This window comes from Passer domesticus, chromosome 2 (genome assembly GCF_036417665.1).
Source record: "Passer domesticus isolate bPasDom1 chromosome 2, bPasDom1.hap1, whole genome shotgun sequence".
Lineage (NCBI taxonomy): Eukaryota > Metazoa > Chordata > Aves > Passeriformes > Passeridae > Passer > Passer domesticus.
The window spans coordinates 88,395,817-88,415,565 of record NC_087475.1 but is presented as its reverse complement, the minus strand read 5'-3'; the positions used below and the strand labels follow the sequence as shown (position 1 = coordinate 88,415,565).

The window sequence follows — 19,749 nt, the reverse complement described above, 5'->3', positions numbered from 1 at the left end:
TCACTGAACAGAGTACCACGCACTTTAGAGTTTGAAAACTGGCCACCAATATTCTTCTCTCAGACAGCTGCCTTCATCAGCAGCAAAGCCCAATCAGTAATGACACCTTTACAAAAATCCTATTTTTGATTATGATGTTCAAGTTTACAACTTCACTTGAAATTGTGAGGTTTTTCGGTTGTCGCTTTTGTTGTTCGTTTTTTGCAACTGATGGCTCAGGTATAATTTTCTAAAAAATTATTTCAGATAGGACTGTAGACCAAGGCCTGATTTTCCAAGAGCTTGCAGAAGTGTTACAAAATTAAAAGAATAGTCTATTAAAAAGGCATTTTTAATGGGCTTGACTATTGTCAAGAACTCAAAACCAATTCCAGTTCATGACCAAGAGTACTCAGTCTTTCTCCAATGCCCACTGTTTCACCCTGGAGAACCAAAAGTATTTCTAACCTCTTCTTCCTCCTCCTTCCTGGAGTGCCAGGCAGAAGGCTGCCTCTGCTCCATCTCATGGAGCTGAGCTGTGACATATCATCAGAACAACCTCAAACTCTATCCCATGTAATGTCATGCTCTCTATCAGGGTTTCTTAATCACTTCTACATTAATAATCCTTCAGAGAGAAAAGAATTTAGGGTCCATCCAGCACACTGATGACACTTTCATGTCTCTGTGGCAAACTCTTACGCTCCCAAGGTTTTTCCTATCAATCATATGCTCCTGAATCTTTACACTGCCTTTTGTTTCAGCATGGCAGTGCTCATTTCAGCCCTAAGACAGATCTTAAATCTATACACTCTATATAATCCTAGGCAGACATAATTCAATAAGCCTGTTTTTTCTTTTCATGCTATTGGGTTTGAACATTTTCTTTGCTAAATCTGCCCACAACACATCCTATAACACAGAAAACCTTGAGCTGACTACCCATAAAATATATTGCGTCAACGGCCAGACATAAATCTGCACTGATGCTGCAGCAAAAAGAACCACTGCTGAAATGAATGTCACATCAGGCTGCGGTCTCAGAAGAACAGACAGAAGCAGGAGACACTACAGGGCAGAAACAATAAAGGAAGAAGCCTCCCTCTCTCCCCCAAGCTGCTATGAAGCAAAAAATTAGGCCAGAGACTGTCATTAAAGCAGTACTGTAATTACAGCTCCTAGAACCTTTTAGCAGTAAGTTGAGGACAGAAAAGAGTTTCTTTAGAAGGTGCCAAGCTTCTTTCAACAGAAAACAGAAAAACATCTCTCAATCATCCACTCAAAAATGTGTAGTCATGTCAGAAAACTGTGTGCATGCAGGCACAGTGCTATCAGATTTATAAAAGCGGTGCCTCACACAAGTGCAAATGAACCCTCTCAGCTTTCTCTGGTGGAGGCTGGTATAGAAAGCAAGTAAGCCAGCAGCTGTTATTCCTCAGAAACCTGATCATAACCTCATCAGGATCTTTGCTTCCCCACTCAGTTACTCAAATTCTGAACCCCAAAAGAGCAGGTATGACATTAATACCAGCAAGGCTGGGTATGGAGAACAGATCAGTAAGGTGTACAACTGAACGTCAGGCAGAAACAAATTGTGTGCCATGGATCCCAGCAAAAGAAAGAAAGGAGGAAAGAGACTGTGGGGATACAGGGGAAGAGATTAAGGATGCTTTCATCCTCCCATTTCTCCCTCATACTTCTTTATGAAGTACACAGCAAAGCTTTAGAAGACAAAAATACTGCTATGTCTATATTCCCACAAATGAGCAAATTATAGTATTGTTGTTTCCCCCCTTTCACATTCACTTTATGCACATCTCTCTTGAATATGTTTGTTGGAGAACTCTTTGTAGATCCAGAGTCAGGATCTCCTAATTGCAGTAGTAAGAGTTCCTGAATAATAAGGAAATGGAAACTATCCAGACCCAAACAAGAAATTCTTCCTTCTTTCCACTGCTCTGGCTCCACTACCCTGCCCTCCTGAAGAGCTGAAATGCTGTTTCTTTGTGCCCCCAAGAGTTTCCCAAGATACAGGAACTGGGAGAGCCAACTCCTACAAAGAGTTGTACACAGAACCATAGAATGAGATGGGACACCATCATCACGGATGCAGGGAGTAAGGACAGCCTTGAGGAAGAACAAATTTTATCCTACTTCTTGCATGTCACCTTCTGAGATTAAAAAAAAATGGGGGTATGCTGCAAAGAAACAGTAGTTTCATGAGAAACATATTTCATGGTATGACGCACAGAGCAAAAAAAAAATCACTGGTTAAGAACCAGAAAAATTAGAAGGAAGTAACAATTTAAACATCAGTGACATTTCTGATAATGTGTCTAATGGCACAGCACAGAAGAAAATTAATCCTTAACTTTCTAATTTGGACTTATGGAAGAAGTACATAATTCAGTGGATCTTCAGTATGTAACACACAGGGAATATTTCAGCTTTCCAAATGCATGTGTTGCTTCAATCAGGGTATGTCAGTGGAATAGGTTGGGGAGTACTCATTAAATCACTTGTTTATTATTCACACTACAGGAATGTGAGTTCTATTGGTAAAATGAATCAATCAGAGAGCAAAGAGCTGTTCTCTGGAGTCTGCATTAATCAGCCCGACAAGCTGTCACTAAGGATTGGGTCAGGCTCATAGCACAGCATCCAACCAGTGGGGGAAACATCCCCAAGACGGCTGGAGCACGGAACAGTTCACCCATTTAAAGCTGTCCCCAGAGGCTTGTGTCAACCATTTATTACTGCTCACACACAGCTGCAGAAGCTTTTAAGTGAGAAACCTGCATTCTCGGACGTTCCAGAACTGTGTGGAAATATGCTTGATCTCAGATAGTTCTGGGAGGACAAGCAAGATTAAGTATCCTGAAAGAAATACTGCTGGGCTTTAATACAGCCCTCTGAAGAAAATGCATTCATGAACTTGGAAAAGGTCTAAAACTAGGACACATGTCAGAAGAGATACACTATTGGGAAACACTCAGAGCTGTCATGCAGTCTGCACTTCAATAAAACGTTTTTAAAAGAACAACACTATTTTTACAGACTATTTTTCATACAAGCATATTGCTTTCAAGGTTTAGCTGTTGCCCAGACTCCCTCAATGTAAGTCTAAAATATAAAGTATCATTTAAAAAAATGTCACTCATGAGAATGCACCAAAAAAATTTTCATTTTTTAAAGAAACCCAAACAAAACAAAACCCCGCAACCATTAACCTGTCCCACTCCCAACCCTGCTGGTAAAGATCATGAACTCCTAAAATCTCATTTTCTTAGATATACACTTTGTTAACGAGAATGAACATAACAGAGAATACAAACAGTAGCTGGGCTGCAGGAGTCCTGAACAGACCAGAAACATGGAATGAAAAAAAAGCAGTCAGCAGTTCTGATAACACTGTGAAGCCATGTAACACATATAGCAACGCATAAAATCAATACACTGTACAGAGAACACAATCACACACTGTGGTCACTTGGACAGAGGAGTGATAAGATCAATGTTTCTGTTCTTGTCAGCACTTGTGCCAACTGCACCTTCAAGCTAGATGGAGTTTAAAACTGAGCATGACCTACAGGGACAGGGCTGCAGGATAGGCTACAAAAAAATTGCTGAATAGCAAGAAGAAGAACTTGTTTAGCTGAAGTATACTTCAGGGGAGGCTGCCAGGGAAGGCAGTCCAGAGGGAAAGACAATAAAAGGATGAGTGTCTAATTGCAGCAACATAGTGTGAGTGCAAATGCTCAGAAGTGAGGAAGAAACTCTGTCCTCACAACAGAGCTTCACCATCTCTCAGAACTCTATATGGAGCTCTGCGCATGCTGCTGCTCTAAATTTGATGTTAAAAGCTCCACCACAAAACTACAGAAATATTAGCGCAAGCATTAAAATACAGCCTCAGGCAGCACTGGCAAGACTGTATCCTGCAGATCAAGAGATGGGGTTATTCCACTCTAGGCAGCACTTGTCAGACCACATTTGAACTATCCAGGCTTGGTCATCCCAGCTCCAGAAAATGAATACCATCCTGCATTGTTCCACCAAGACAAATAATGAATGCAGGTTGCTTCACAGAAAATTTTGGCACAGCTATAAGAAAAAACTGAAAACAAACTGAATTAATTGAAAACAAACATGGGAATAGATTACCAAGAGAAATTGTGGCATTTCTCTTGCTATAAATATTCAGTGCTGAGCTTGACAGGGCCCTGGGTAACACAAACTAAGGATTTTCCTTCAACAGAAGGTTGGACCAGATGTTCTGTAGAGGTTCCTACCAACCTAGAGGTCCTCCTATGACTCCATGATCTAAACATATGTTATGCTATATGCATTGCTAAATACTACTTTTGCCGTAAACTCATTTTTAATTTGATTTTTTCTGATTTTTCTTTCCATTCCAGTAATAAAATAAAAAATTTTAAAAATAGTAATGACAAGACAATGGAGGATGGTTCACTGTTTTTCAGAATAACTGTCAGCATCTATTGAAATTAGCAAACACAAAACTTTAAAAGAAATGCCCTTTCACAGAATATTTAATTATACAAGTAGACTTTCTGCCAGAGATTTTTGGATAAATGGCTGTAAGGAGTTCGACTAATTCATTCAATTCCTTTAGTCTCTATTAAGCATTTTTACCATATACTTTGAAAGGCAAGATACACAAACTTTTGGTGTGATCCAGTACATCCAATTTTGCATTTGAGCTTCATGAAAGGGAGATAAATAAATATACCATAAGTCAAACATAGTAGCATTAAATTGTAACACCACTACGATTTATCTGGATCATGAATTTAAATACTCAAAACAGAACCATGGAAATCTTACCACTAACAAGGTGAACCTTGCCACTAATACCTACTAAATAATGAAGCACAACAATTATTTATTTCAATTAAGCTGTAAATGGACAAACAGACTAAGAGGCAAAACAAGAACAAAATCTAGCAATAGTGTCATGTTCCACTTCTACCTAAGAGCTGAAAGACAAACTCAAATTTCCAAAGAAAATGGGATTTCAACCTGCCAAAGTAACAGACAGCTCTACCACACCAACATCGTACTTCACAGGCACTTCCACAGGCATACTCTATTAACAGAATAGAGCTAACACCTAAAAAAAGCCAAAACAAATACAAAAATAGCAAACCAAGAGCAAATTTATCTCCAGCAATCTGCATTTTAGACTGCATCCTGTAAGACACAAAATCAGTGTTGCACTGAAAGACATCCCAACATCCTCCCAGATGCCAAGAGTGCAAAGAGAGATCCTACCTGAGAGTCCTTTCTACATTCCACATGCTGAAAAAGCTGTCAGCACAACATTGCTCAGGCACTAAAAGACTAATATATGGCTTGAGGGGCTATGGAAAGTAGGAAGAAATCCTACTGCCAGCCATGCAATAACTCTACCTTCTGTAAGTGTTAAATCCAATGTTGGGTTACTTGTTCATTAGTTATGGAATATACTTTATTTGCTGGTTTGGAGTAATGTAAAAATATTACAATGAAATCAATAAAGAGAGATATCCCACAGCCACCTTGACAGTCATCAACTGGGTGACAATCTCAAGAAGAGACCTCCGTTTTACTCTGTGACACTTTGCAGGTGGTGGGGAGGTTTAGGGTTTATGCTGTATCATGAGAAAATTACACTCCTCTAGGTACTTCTGGATGTCAGCGGCATAATGCCAGACCTCTGGAGTACACAGCCAAATAAAAGGATGCTGTACCAGTCCTAAACCTGTTTGTTCTGTGCCTGCAGACAACGCTGCATAAGCACGTGGAGTTCTAGGGTGGCTTGGCTCTGAAGTCTCTCACAAGGCAAATGGCACATAGCAGATGGTCGGTTGCTTAAGACACTTAGCAGGGACTTCAGGGATCCAGATTCAATTTCAGTTTAACTTTGTACAAGTCTTTTAGAAGGACACATCTACACCATGGATATAGACAGATTTAAGCTGTCTCTGCCCAAGCTAATCTGGCAATGAAAGTGCAGGAGGACTGCTGCAGACACCCAAGCTTGAGGGAAGTGATCTGCAGGATTTCTGAGTTCGTGGGCACTGCCATACACATCTCAACACAAGCCTCTCCATCCTGAAGTCTGCTGCATGTGGACTTCTGTCCTGGTTTTGGCTGGGATAGAGTTAGTTTTCTTCCTAGTAGCTGGTACAGTGCTGTGTTTTGGATTTGGAGAAAGAATAACATTGATAACACAGAATTACAGAATGCCTTGGGTTGGAAGGGACCTTAAAGATCATCTAATTCCATACACACTGCCATGGGCAGGGAACCTTCCACTAGACCAGGCTGCTCAAAGCCCCAACCTGGCCTTGAACATCTCCAGGGATGAGGAATCCACAACTTCCCTGGGCAATCTTTGCCAGTGCCTCGCACCTGTTGCTGAGCTCTGCTAACCCTGAGTCAAGGACACTTCAAGGTGTCATGCTCTGCCAGCAAGGAGGTGCAGAAGAAGCTGGGAGGGAGCATGGGCAGGACTGGCCAAAGGGATGTTCCATACCATAGAATGCTATGCTCAGTACATAAACTGCAGGGAGTCAGCCAGGAGCCATCAATCACTGCTCAGGGATGGGGTGGGCATCAGTCAGTGGACGTACTCTACATCACCTGGGGTTTTGGGGATTTAATTTATATCTCTCTCTTTGTTTTTTCCCTTTTGATTACAATTATCACTATGTAGTTATTGTTGTTATTATATTTTATCTCTATTATTAAACTGCTTTTACCTCAACCCACTTACCTTTCTTGTGATTCTCCTCCCCATCCCACTGGGGTAGAGGGGTGGGGAAATGAGCAAGCAGCTGTGTGGTACTGAGTTGCTGGCTGGGGTTAAACCATGACAACTTGCTAGTTCTGGTCTCTAAAGGCTCTCAGCCCTTTACCCAGTGCTCTAATGCAGACATTCTCTTTGTTTTGATGTCTCAGCTTTCCATCTGTATCAGGAGGATAAAAGCACGGCCCATACTTACAAGGTGTCAAGAGGATAAATACATTAAGTGGTCCTAAAGCACTCTGGGATTACAGCAACAGATGTAATATCAATTCCTTAAAGCAGTGAAAATGGAGAAGGGGCAATTGAAACTCTAAGGAAAGAGCAACTGAGAACATAAAGTTTATTTTTTTTTTCTAATTTAACTGTGTCTCTGCATCCAGAGGACACTGCAAAAGAAAAGGGGAAACTTTGTAACACAGCAATAGTTTGACAATGAAAGGTGGGGAACGGGTACAGCGGGTACAGAAGTAAAGGATAATAAGATTCCTAAATGTCAATTCAGTTTAAAACTACTATGAAATGAGACAAAAATAGATGTTTGCATTTCTGAATCACAATCTATTCGTAGACACCTCTCTTACCTGCTTATGAGTGTAACTAGTTGGAAACTCTCCAAGACAATACAGAAAAAGAAAGGAGTCATGTGAAGAATCCACGCTTCTCAGCAATAACACAGCTACTAACAAAATGTAAGTATTCAGCAGCACCATTAAAACAGTGTGCTTAATACATCAATTAAAGAAGCTTAAAAGAACAAACTTCTAAATCAGAAGCACCCCTCCTAGTAAATTCCAATTCTCTAAGATAGCAAATTGAGGAAATTTGATTGAAAAGTACAATGCAAATTCTTTACTCTCTGTTTTATTTTTGCATCATTTTAGTCTCAGTGATTTTATGTTGTGCTGTAGAGACACAACTATATATCATGAAATTATTCCCAGTTAACCGCTTCCACTGTTAACCACTCCATACATTATTTGCAGAGTAAACTGCATGGTTTAAGTTAACATGCTTTGCAGCACATCCACAACATGGTAGAAATGTGCACACGAGCAACTAATGCATCTCTCTTAATGACTGGTAATTTGTTAAGCTGATGAACCTTCAGCTTATAGTCATCTGTTCATAATCTTATCTTCATCCATAGCCCATTATTGTCTTGCTTCAATCTTCATCATAAAAAAAATTAAAAACATTAAACCCTGCTTATTTTAGTAAATAAAAAAGGACTTATCAGTCACAACTCAATACAGTGTTAGAAATTAATAATTCTGTAACAGATGATTAGCATACCAGTTTCTGCTGTTTTTTACTCCTTGCAGCAACTCTCAATACATGTCATACACTTTTAAGAATAAACTATAATGTGATAATTTTCTACTGCAGACCTATAATTTGTACCTACAGCAGTACAAATTGTACCAGAATGCACATAAAACAGAAGTATGGGGAAATCCACAAAAGAAATAAAAGAGATACAAAATCAGCCTCTGATGCTTCATGACTTGCCAGTGTTATATGGGAAGAAAGACATGTAGAGATTAGTTTAATGTATCTTCAAAACTATCCCTGCAGAATTGATTAGAAACAGTAATAAGGGGTTTTCATTCAGCAGTCAGAAGATAGGATTAACAAAAGGAGCTTGAAATGAGGACCAAGTAGACTCAACAGAATCCATGGGTACAGAGTTCTTTCCCTATTAAAACAAGCAATATTTTTCAACATGACTAATTCTTTTGATTCTGAAAAGTTAATTCTCATCTCCTACATTTAACAACAAAAACATAACAAACACAAGGAAGCAAAGAAAGAAATAAAAGAAATTAGTCTTCCTGTGCTCACGAGGACTGTAGGGACTTGTCTGTGACTTGATTAAGGATAATAACAAACAGTGCCTGGATGTTCTACAACCCTGTGGAGAGCCTAGCCCTGGCTGCATTACCTGAGCAGTGACAAAGCAACTGGCAGCAAGTCCCACGAATGTTCACAATCCTTGCTACACTGGATGCAGTAGTTAAATGAAAAGGGTTTGGATAGCCATGTGAACTTTGGCCCAGCTCATTAAAGGCAGCAGGAAAGAACAATCATTCCAGTCAAATTTCCAAACATCTGGAAGTTCAATTATCTATGCTGAATAAATTAAGCAATTTAAGTTGCTCCTAAGCAGCAAGGGACCAAGCTAGATGGAGATCTGAGTTGATTTAAAGCTAATTTGTGTCAGAAAGTTCTGAAATGGCTTTCAGTTTGGTGTCTGCAGTAATTTCTATAAAGTGGTATTAAAACTATTAAGTTTCATGTGAGAAGTCCCCAGTAGGTTCAGCAAACATTCACTGTCTAATAACACACCTTCAGCCACACGAGGTCCCTTTGTTTCGGAAGTGTGGTTTATTTATTTCTGCAAGATATTCAAAGCAAAGCCCAATATAAACAGCAGAATTCTTCCTTTTGTACACAGTTTTCATAAGTTGCTGAAAGACTGGGTAACTTTACGTATTACAAACACAGAGGACCTATGGTGTTCCATAATACCTGTGGTGACTTGGCTACCCATTAGGAACAGCCCAACCATGTGTACAGCAGAACCCTAACAAACCACACTTTACTTTCCAGAAACTAGAATGCATTCTCCCATCTTTTCTACCCAGGTTTTGCTCTGTGTCAGCAGTGTTTAAATAAACAAATTAGATGCCTCCTTGGACAGCCAGATAATGGAGTTACAAGCTCATCCTCTACTCACATGAGAAAGATTATACCCCTTTAGATGGGCCTCTTGCAGACCTACTTACCTGGGGGGTAGCAGGAGCAGACAAAAAGGGACCCTGCTAACCAAGGCCCAACCAAGTGACTTTCTTAAATGAGTCTAGGAATGCAGAATTAAGTAGGAAACATTACAGTTATTACCCTTATTCAAAACTGACAATAAGTCATCGCTTTATAGAAATTTGATACATTCTTGTTTTTAAAGTTAGGGGAGTTGAGACATAGAAGGCTGAAGAAATTTGTTTTAATGTCATCCTCACGTCCTCAAAGGATATGAGGAACAGAACCTGAGTTATATGTTTTAAAGAAAGATTTAACTCTGGGAGTACAAGGGTGCAGGAAGAACTGGAAGTGAGGAATTTGTTTTCCAGCTTGAAATTCTTACTGCGCTTCTCCCCTTCAATGACCATAAACCTCCTTATGTACAAATGAACAAACTGTCCAACAGTCCCCATTACAACAATTGTGTACAAGTCTGCCTGAGTGATGAATCAACTCGTTGTTTATCCAAAATAACAGACACAAATGGCTCTCACACCTACCAACAACTAGAATTAAAACACTTCCATGCTGAAGGAAAACCAAAATACTTTTAAAATCCCCCGCATCTAAAAAATAAAACCAAAACAACCTAAATAAAATATAGTGTTAGCAAAGAGTAGTTAGTGAGAGGAACACAGCAAAAAAATGCTGTATCGCATGTCTTGCCTATCAAGTTGAAACAGCTTAGACACTAAAGGCCCTCACCATCCGGATTAATCAGTGTTAACTCAGCTCTCAAGCAAACCTCAGTATTTTAAATTAAAACTAGTCTCATGTCTCAAATATCATTTTAATATTATTCTGTAATGTCATCATGCTGGTTACAAATGGACTTCATTTACCTCACATTCATTAGGACACCACACTGTTTGAACTCAGTATTACCTTTTCTTCTCCTCCCAGCCAAAACATTGTCATGCTAAAATGTTTTGCTAATAGTCCTCCCCCACTGAGGTGCATGTTTCCATAGGGACACCAGTGCTATACCATTTGGATAGGAAACTAAAACTAATAGCTAGGATCTTTTCACAGCTTCTCAAATCCCTATCAGAAAAAAAAAAAAAAAAAAAAAGAATTCTCCAGCTAATGTTACTGAAAACATTTGCTTTCCCAGAATTCACTGTCTTGCTGGTTTGTCTTGGGTTTTTGATGTGGGGTTTTTTTTTGGTTGGTGGGAGGGGTTGTTTGTTTGGGATTTTTCTGTTTGTTTTTGGTTGCTTGCTTGCTTTTGGATAGTCTTAGTTTCACAGGATTGTACCACAACCGTCACCACGCTTATGTCATTAGAGTGAAAATACAACAGAAGTAAATATCACTATTATGTCAAGAGACAAGCATCCCAGGGTCACTCACTGTCTCTCTTTGTCATTATCCCCTGTGTGAGAAAATGGAGACTATTAGATAATGCAGCCAGTGGGAGGGCAGCAAAGAGAGAGAAATTTAATGTGTGTCTTTCCAAAGCTGTTTGTCGTTAGCAATTTTGTTCTGATTTAAGGGACAAACTGTCCACCCTTTTTAAACCTCAGAGATTAATTTTCAGTTATTTGTAGGGGAAAAGTCTCTTCACATTATTTAACTGTCTGTCCAACAGGTTCAGTTAGGCACTAAAGCTTTGTACCTCAAACTAAACAGTGCACTATATTATTTATTCCAGTTTGGCATAAATAACTTATGCAAACCATTCTAAAGTTGTTAGCTGCTCTACAGTACCAAGAGCTTTGACAGCAGCCAGACCCAGAAAATGGACAGGCTCCCTCTCTTTTAGTATGACCTGAGACTTGAGTAAAAGTGGCCTGCATGGCTGCTGTACTACTGTCTTCATGCTCATTGATAAATGCACAATATTGGTTTAATATACAGAAAAAAATATTAATTACTCCTGCTCTAAGATTAAATTGCACAAATAATTAATATAGAAAAATATTATCCAGAAGCAGTCTTTATCCATTATTGTAATTACAGAGTATTAGGGAAAAATTTGCTGTATTTGACTTTTTGCTGCTCCTGATGGACCAGCAAGTTTCCAGACCATGTTTTTCTCTTCTAAACTTATGTTTCAGTAAAAGGAAAATGCTAGTAGAAAATATACTTTGAAAGCAAATATTAAATAACTGAATTTGTATATTTGACTCCATTTGAATTAGATAAATTGTAACTTCTGCTTATAACTTCTGCTTTTAATGGTAACATTAATACACAGGTATTATTCTTATCAGATTTTTTTAGTTGTTTAAAATCAAAAACTTTTAACAAATAAACACCATTAAGGACTTTCTTGACTATGCTTAGCTTTTCCTTAGCTCTTCTTGAAACACAAAATATCACACATAATAATCTTGTCATACAGCTCCTAGTAAAATGCATTTTATATTAAAATTAAGCAATAGTAAAAATGATCAAGATGTCTACTATGAATGTTTTACTGTATGCAGACTCATTAACCTAAGTTAAATTAATAGAACAAGACAAAATGTAACCATGACCATTGACTGTTTGCAAAGTTCCCTAGTCACTTTTTGGTATCTTTTTCCAGTCAGTTCAAAATTTCCATTTTAAGACCACATGAAAGGCTCATTTCACGAGCGATTTTTTTTAATCATGTTTCATACAACTTCTTTTTCTATAACCAGTAATATTTTCTGATACATTTTGTGAAATAATTATTGTAATCCTTTCCTCTAATAACAATGAAATGAAATCTCCCATAGAAAGACATATACCCTAATGTTTATATTTAGTGATTACCTTCCTTGACAATTTAACTGCTATCTGTAGAAACAAAAATCAATACTTTATTTCTTCTGCAGAGCAATATTGGCTACTTTGCAATCTCCTCATGTTTGCACATAAATATTCTTGAAGGCAAACTAAACCAATTAACATTTGTAGTTGTCCATCCAGTCCTTTCTGCAAAACATATTATGCACTTAGGATGAATTCAGTGTAAATCATCATCCTAGCCACACAATTAAATACTATAAGCTTCCTTAACCCTCAGCTCAGACTTTCCTAATCTCTGAAATAAAGCAATGCCAGATGGCCATGAACAACTGTTAAGAATCAGAGGGACACAGAGAAATACCTGAAGCTCTCAGTAATTCAGTAGAGAAACACCTTCTGTTCCAACTTACTGCTAGGCCCCACTTAGACAAATTTGCTTTGTACAACTCGTAGGTGATCCTTCCAGATTAACTGATAGACATGCTAGTAGTTTTCAAAAGCTGTATTTTCTTGCCATGAATTGAATTCACAGACACTGAATTTTTGCTACAACTCCTGGCTGCAGTTATCACAGCAACAGCACCTACAAAGTGCAGAGAGAATCCACTGACTACTGCACTTCTCCATCACTTGAAACATACAATTGTGCATAAATATCTATGGATACACATTAAAATAAATAAAATTAATTGTATGTAAAAATAATGTGTGTGATATATAATATTCACATATAATTAGTTGTCAAATCTGTATGAGTTAGCTGCAAGGCTGAAAGAGGAGTAGAGCTCAGGGGACACAGATTAGGCCCTATTTCTCTGCCTACAGAAGAACATCCTCCTCTGAGCCAATGCTAAGAATCAACCCAAACAATCGTACCTAGCATGCTGGGATGCCAAAGGGCACCTCCAGTGTTCATTTTCAGAGGAAGCATCTCACAAGCACCATTTCATATGGTAACAGTGTGGAAGTGGTCTCCTCATCTCTGAAGACCAGGAGCCTCATTCTGCTTTAAATTACAGTTCAGGAAATTTCATGTTTAAAAGTGAAGCTTCCCTTTTTAAAAATAAATCACCTTGCATTGCTAAAGATGATAGTCACTGCTCAAGAGCAGGCCACAGCTTCATGTTTTTGGACTTGGGTTTCTTAAGAGAAATTCAGAAGGAAGCAGTGAGAACAGGCAAACCTGGGAATGGAAAAAGCAGGCTAAGAAGAAAGATAGGACTGAAACAGAAGGTAGTGCTCCAGGGCAGGGCAGGAGCAAAGGGCACTGGCAGAGCTGTGTGGGGAGTCCAGTGCTGGGCTAGCAGGAGAGTTCAGGGCAGGAGTGAAAGATGCTGCAGGTGCACAGCATCAGCAAGGAGCACATACAGAGCCAAACATTCACAACCTCTCGGACAGTCATGGTGGAACTAGTGGAGGTTCCAAGTATGAAGCCAGATGTGGCAAACTACAGAACACACATAATGTAGTGTGCTTCATTCTAGTTGCATTCCCATGAATCAAAGGATGATGTTGTTCATTTGAATGTCTCAAACAATAAAATGGAACAGTTAAAAAAAAAAAAAAGAATGCAGCAAAACTAGAAGAATGCATGGGAACATCATGCTGGCTTGCAAAATTGAGTATAAGACACTTACAGTTAAGAAGGGGGGACTTCTGAGCAATTTAAACTAGGCTGAAGGATCACATGTCTGTTGTAAACTACTTTGAAAAGTACCTGACATCGTGCATTTAGCATTTTTCAATAATCTCTCAGATTCACCAGGCTAGAGCATTATTTTCATTCTGAATAGCACAGTTCGCATCAAAAAAGGGCATTTTTAGAATATTGGCTAGAGATGTGGTGATAAAGTTTAGTAACAGAAACAAAAGTAATAGAAGCTTCACAACAAAAGACAGGGAAAGGAGAGTGTGAAGGGAATTAAGAGATAAGGGTAAGAACTGAAGAAACACAGACACTAGAGAACTGTTCCAGATGGTAGGCTAGTTTTAAGCTAAGCAGCAATGTGTTTGTATAAAAGTCCAGTGGGAGCTGAGCAGATAGAGATGAGCACACAGATGAAGTCTGAAATGTTCTTGTGAGTTCAAGGAATGGAAAAAAAGGACTCTGAAGGTCTGATGCAGAGTCAAGAAAATTGCTGCTTGGGAAGAAGAAAAAAATCAAAGAAAGATGTTGCATCTAAGGAGGTGAGGAGTAAGAGACACCTACATAACAGATCACAGAGGACATGAGTAATGAGACCAGATAAAAGCTTTTCTAAAACTAGTCACCACATACATATATAAAAAAAATAGTTCAAGGTGTCAAAGTAATGCAGCATTGAGTCAAATAGCCAGTTTGATATAAATACAGTGTGTTCAAAATTATTTACTCCAAAAATACATTTGGCAACTTTCTAGTAGGGTATGTGTACAGAAAAAAAGAAAAAAAAATTAAATCATAAATGAACTTTGATCAGATGTTCTTCAGTGATCAGTTCTGTCTTTCTATTTCAGTAAGATGCCCACAAGTTCAGTAATTGCATTTCAGTCTATTACTGATAAAAGCTCACTGTTGCATGAGTGGTTCAACATTGTACCAAATCTCCTACTAACTCTTGCTCTTAGAGGTTATTTCAGTAAGTGGGTCAAGATAAACAGACAACCTGCTAGTAAGGCTTCTAATTTGGACAATGATATCTGTACACCAGAGGCAGCTATTTGAACTACACTGCTAATGCCCCTTTTTCCAAAATAAATCCCAGGATGGTGTTTTCATTTATTTATGAAGTTTACTGTATATTTCTGGATCACAACCATGAATGGCTTTGTTCACGTGCCCAAGCTTTGTAACCACTGGGAAAGAAGTGACCTTTGCTTTCAAACTAAGCAAACCCTTTCATATGGGTTATATGCATGAATACTTAGTGTTTCAATTAGCCTGTGATTTCCTTAAAAATACTGTACTGAAGGATGCTTAGCTGGCAGAAGACTTTAACTTTTTCTCCCTCCCTTGTACCTGATGATAGCTTGCTCAAAGTAGCCATTATGCTTTTAACTTGCTGGCTGAAACATTCATTGTTGCAAGTCCTCCTTGGCTGATGGAGGAAAATCAATTTTGATCCCTGAGAAGCAAGCGTAAGTCTCCAACTCCACACACCAATGTGTACAATTGCAGCTGTAACTGAATCTAGATTAATTCACCATTCCAAGCATTTTACATTTATGCCGAGACCTTAAAAGGTTAGAACATACATGATTTACTGTTTTTAATTGGAAAAATGGGACAGAACTTCCTTCAAATGAAAAAGCACTTTGTCAAATGAAGTTCACACAAAGCAAATGAGATTTATGGTGACAATGAAAATATAATTTAAAAATTAACCTTCTGCTTTTTGCAAAACAAGTATTACAAAAGAATGCAACAATCCAGCCACTGCAGGATTTTAATGCTACAATAATTCTGGTCTTCCTTAAAGGGCAACAATTCTGCCCTTTCTTAGATAATCCAGTTCAAAGCACATTAGAATAGCAAGTCTGAGCAATTAGAAGCCAAACTACAGTAACCAGATAGCAACAAAGATATAGAAAGCATGTGCATTTCCCAACAGACACAAGTTTAACACTGAAAATATTCCAAGCAGGTATGAGAGAGAGGGAGGGGAGGAGAGAACTTACAGTACTGCTTCAAAGATGCACTATACACATAATGCAGCAGTACAGGATACACTAATAGATGAAGGCAACTGAAAAGGCAGTACTCACCCAAAATATTAAATTGAAAAGGAACATCATGTATTTCAAACAACACAAGCAGCCTCTTGCCATGTTGCACTTCTTAAATTCTAAAAGGAAAACAAAGGATAGATCCAGGTAAAAGACCACGTATTTGCTGCCTTTGGGTGCACTGTATTTTTCACTTTTTATGCCAGTTCCAGTCCCAGCGCCGGTTCCGGTTCCGACCCCAGTGTGGCTCTGTGTGCGTGATCCAGTTGTACCATAGAAAGCTCCTGCAGTAAAACCTCGACCAAATTGCCTCCCTGAGGTAGAAGGTTTAGCAAAATCTGAGTCTTTGCTATCCAAAGATGGACTCCGGTGAATTGAAGAATCCTCACTACTTGACTTCTCCATGATCTCTCTTTTCACAGTTGTCAGATTTAATGTATAGCATCTCTCAGCATTAAATGCAGTGCCTTGCAAATGCCACAGTGCGCTAAGAGCTGTCTGTGTTTTGCTTCTCTTTTTCTTCGTACATAAATCAGATAATCACTGCAGAATTTATTCACTGCATTGTTGCTGGGTTTATTTTTTATAGCAATGTAGGCTGAACTCTATCTGTCTGAAGCACGGATTTATACATTAATAGCCCATGCAAGAGCACACTCATGATTTGTCTTGATGAATCAGTTATGCAGAACTTTGATTTTTATTAAAAAGAGCCATAAGCTCTTTCTCTGCACTCCTAGTCTACAGTCCTCTAATCTATAGGCAGCAGATGGTCCTTGCATCCATTTCCGAAAAGCTTCTGCAGTACACCTGGGAGACTCTCCTCGAGCCAGAGCACTTTCCTTGCTCTCAGCTTCCCTGTGTCTCTCTGACCCTCTCTCACATGCTGTCTTTTTTCTTTCCACCCATTTGCAGTGTCTCATTCAGTAACCCGCTACCGGAGCGCACTCTGTGTTTCACTGCTGTTGCCGTGAAATCATCAGCAACTGCAACCACTGGGCATTTCCCACAGAAATCCCTGACCTAACTATCGAGTAATAAATCCACCCTCCTGCTCGCCCCTCCCCTCTGCCTTCCATCGGGCCAGTTAGCAGAAGCCTTCTCTTCCAGGACACGCCTCCATGACATAATATCTTTAATAGGATTAGAATTACTCTTGACTATACAAGTGCACAACAGAAAATCTCTTTAAATGTCAAGTACTGTTTAGCTGTTTATGCGCTAGAACCGTTAGGCAGCGATATTCCTTTGATGCAATAAAATACAGAAAAAGTATGGATTCAACAGACAGGTGCTAACCTCTCTCTGCTCATTAACAGTCACATTTTTTTCTGGCTTAAACAAATCCCACGGGACAAACAATGAGAATAGGCTAGCACTCAGCATACACTGCTTAGGCACACATCTCAGCTGTACGTGCACATATCGCGACACCATCACCTGCAATATAATTAACCAGACAGAGCTGATGCCTCTCACGAGGTCATCATTCAATTCCTAAAACTCCTGAAACGTTAAGGGGATCTGCGCCTGCAGATTTTACACGCTATTTAACAAGTACATCAGAGATTCCTGTTGTGTACAGCAATAAGCCATCTTACATCACAGGTCGTCTGTGAACTAGAAACACTGACCCAAATGCCACATTTCTTTTCCACAGAGGAGTGCAACATGCCTGCCAGGACTCTGAAACAGGGAGAGCACAACTGTGGACGTGTGCCTGCGCATATGCATGCAAGTGCCTGGAGGGGAGGAAGAGAAGCACTTCAGGTCACTACTCCCCATACTTCCAAATTTGTCATTTTGTCATAAGCACAAAAGCAGCACACCAATGGTGCAAAGTGCTATAGCAGATTTAAAATGCAGGTTATTCTTTTCTTTCTGTAAAGAAAGAAACCACACTAGGAAGCCACTGTGAAGGAAATACAGCTGCCAGGAAAAGCAAAATTCTATGCAATTTTCAACTGACCCCTCCACGTGCTCATTAAAATGCACTGTTCATGGTTATCTCTAGTATCTTTGAAAAAGGACAATATAACATTTATTCAATCTTACATATCTATGGCCAAAAGCCTCTTGGGATTCTGTAACTTTTATGTAACAACATCAGAACCAACACCCTAAAGCAGTGCTGTGCCTTTCCTGACAGCCTTTTCCTGCTAAAAGATCCCTCTACCAATAAAGTACATTAAATTCCCAGTATTTGAATATGTAATATCTCTCTCACCTTTTCTGCTCTAAAATAAGATTTTAACAGGGAGGTCCAAACCCATATCAACAATGTTTGTTCACTTTGCTTTTCAAAAGTAATTTCAAAGCTCCCTGCATCAGATGAATCTGTCAGAAAGACAACTGCAGGATGACTGCTCAGCACTGTGTGTGACAGCAGAAAAAGGTACACACAAAATACCCAAGTTAAAAAAGATAAATTAGCATTGACCAAAGCAGAAGGGGCATTTCTATACATGTCTACAGCACACATACAAACCTCACCATAAGCAGTTATCAAGAAGCAACCTTCTCAGCAAAACACAGAAGCAACTTGCAGGTCACAGCCAGGTACCTGCCCCAAACACTGGAGCCTGCAGGATAACTCACATTGGAACACAAGGCAAATGTCTGAGTATGGATTTGGAAGACTGAAAAAACTCTTCTGTTTGAAATTCACTTAATGGAAGTGTAAAGTTGTACCACTGCAAACCAATGCTTCAGCTAGATATTTTCAGCGGTTTTCACCTGTCATACAAAACTGAGCTCTCAGCCAAAAAATTGTGAGAACACACAACTACTTTAAAGCATTTTTAGCTTTTTAGTTTTTGCACCCTTTGGTTTGCCATAAAATTTACACTGACTTAGACTAGCTACAGAAAAAAAAATTTGCTGTGCACTTGTGAAAATTAACACAATATAAATATTTGCCTTCCCATTGTAAGTACATTACAAAAATAATTAATCTGCCCTCCTTAGGGTTAAAAAAAATTAAAATAATATCCTGTAATAAGCAAAAAAATTTCACAAATACTCTAATAGTTTGTAAATAGTGGAAACTTTCTAGTGGTGGTTAGGAAAAAAAAAAAACCAGCAAACCAACTATACCTCTAAACTTTCTTTTTTCAAGTTTTCATTATTAGAACTTAATGAAGTTTTCCAGTTTTCTATTTTTACCTCCAAATACTGCAAAATACTGTTTTGCTGCACCATTACCTCTAATGTACCTTCAATTAAGAGATCTCCATGACTGGTTTACAGCACAGTTTGTACTTCAGAATAGTCCAAACCAAAGACACACGTAGTCAACAGACAGCTTAAAAATCCAGACCTGAGCAACGAGCAGTGGGGAAAACACGGCTCCAGATCAGCCTCTCCTCCTGCTGTGTAGCAGGAAAACATATGACTCTCCTATGATTCACCAGGGAGACTTTACAAGCCTCAGTAACCTTCAGCCACTTGAATTTGCAGCTACAGAGTATCTTTACAGATTAGAAGCCACTTCCTGCTGCTGCAACTCCAACTCAGTGCTCAGGTACTTACTTAATAAACCACACAGGGCTGCTTACTTGCTGAAAAAATAAATGGTGACAAAGCTGTAAGCAGTCCATCCAGCTGTGTTTTGACCAGCCATTGCACTCAACTCTGCCTCTGACTGAGACTTCAGCAGAAGGTGTTGCTGCGTGGCAACAGCACCTTTCAGGGTCCCACTCAACAGCACAACCTCAGCGTGAGGACAA

At 39.0% G+C, this 19,749-nt stretch overlaps 1 protein-coding gene across 5 annotated transcripts in view; it reads right to left on the bottom strand.

The window, feature by feature from the left end:
- The window catches only part of TSPAN9 (tetraspanin 9), a 169,854-nt gene that overhangs the window by 75,186 nt on the left and 74,919 nt on the right, over positions 1–19,749 (bottom strand). For 2 of the 5 annotated variants that reach the window (XM_064409904.1, XM_064409903.1), the window contains one exon: positions 16,061–16,140. The exons of 1 other annotated variant lie outside the window; for it this stretch is intronic. In XM_064409904.1, coding sequence (XP_064265974.1) covers positions 16,061–16,123 — 63 coding nt within the window. In that variant the 5' untranslated portion in view covers positions 16,124–16,140. Of the gene's footprint in view, positions 1–16,060; positions 17,025–19,340; positions 19,387–19,749 lie in introns of those variants that run through there. 2 more of the 5 variants (XM_064409906.1, XM_064409902.1) reach the window with 2 other exon arrangements.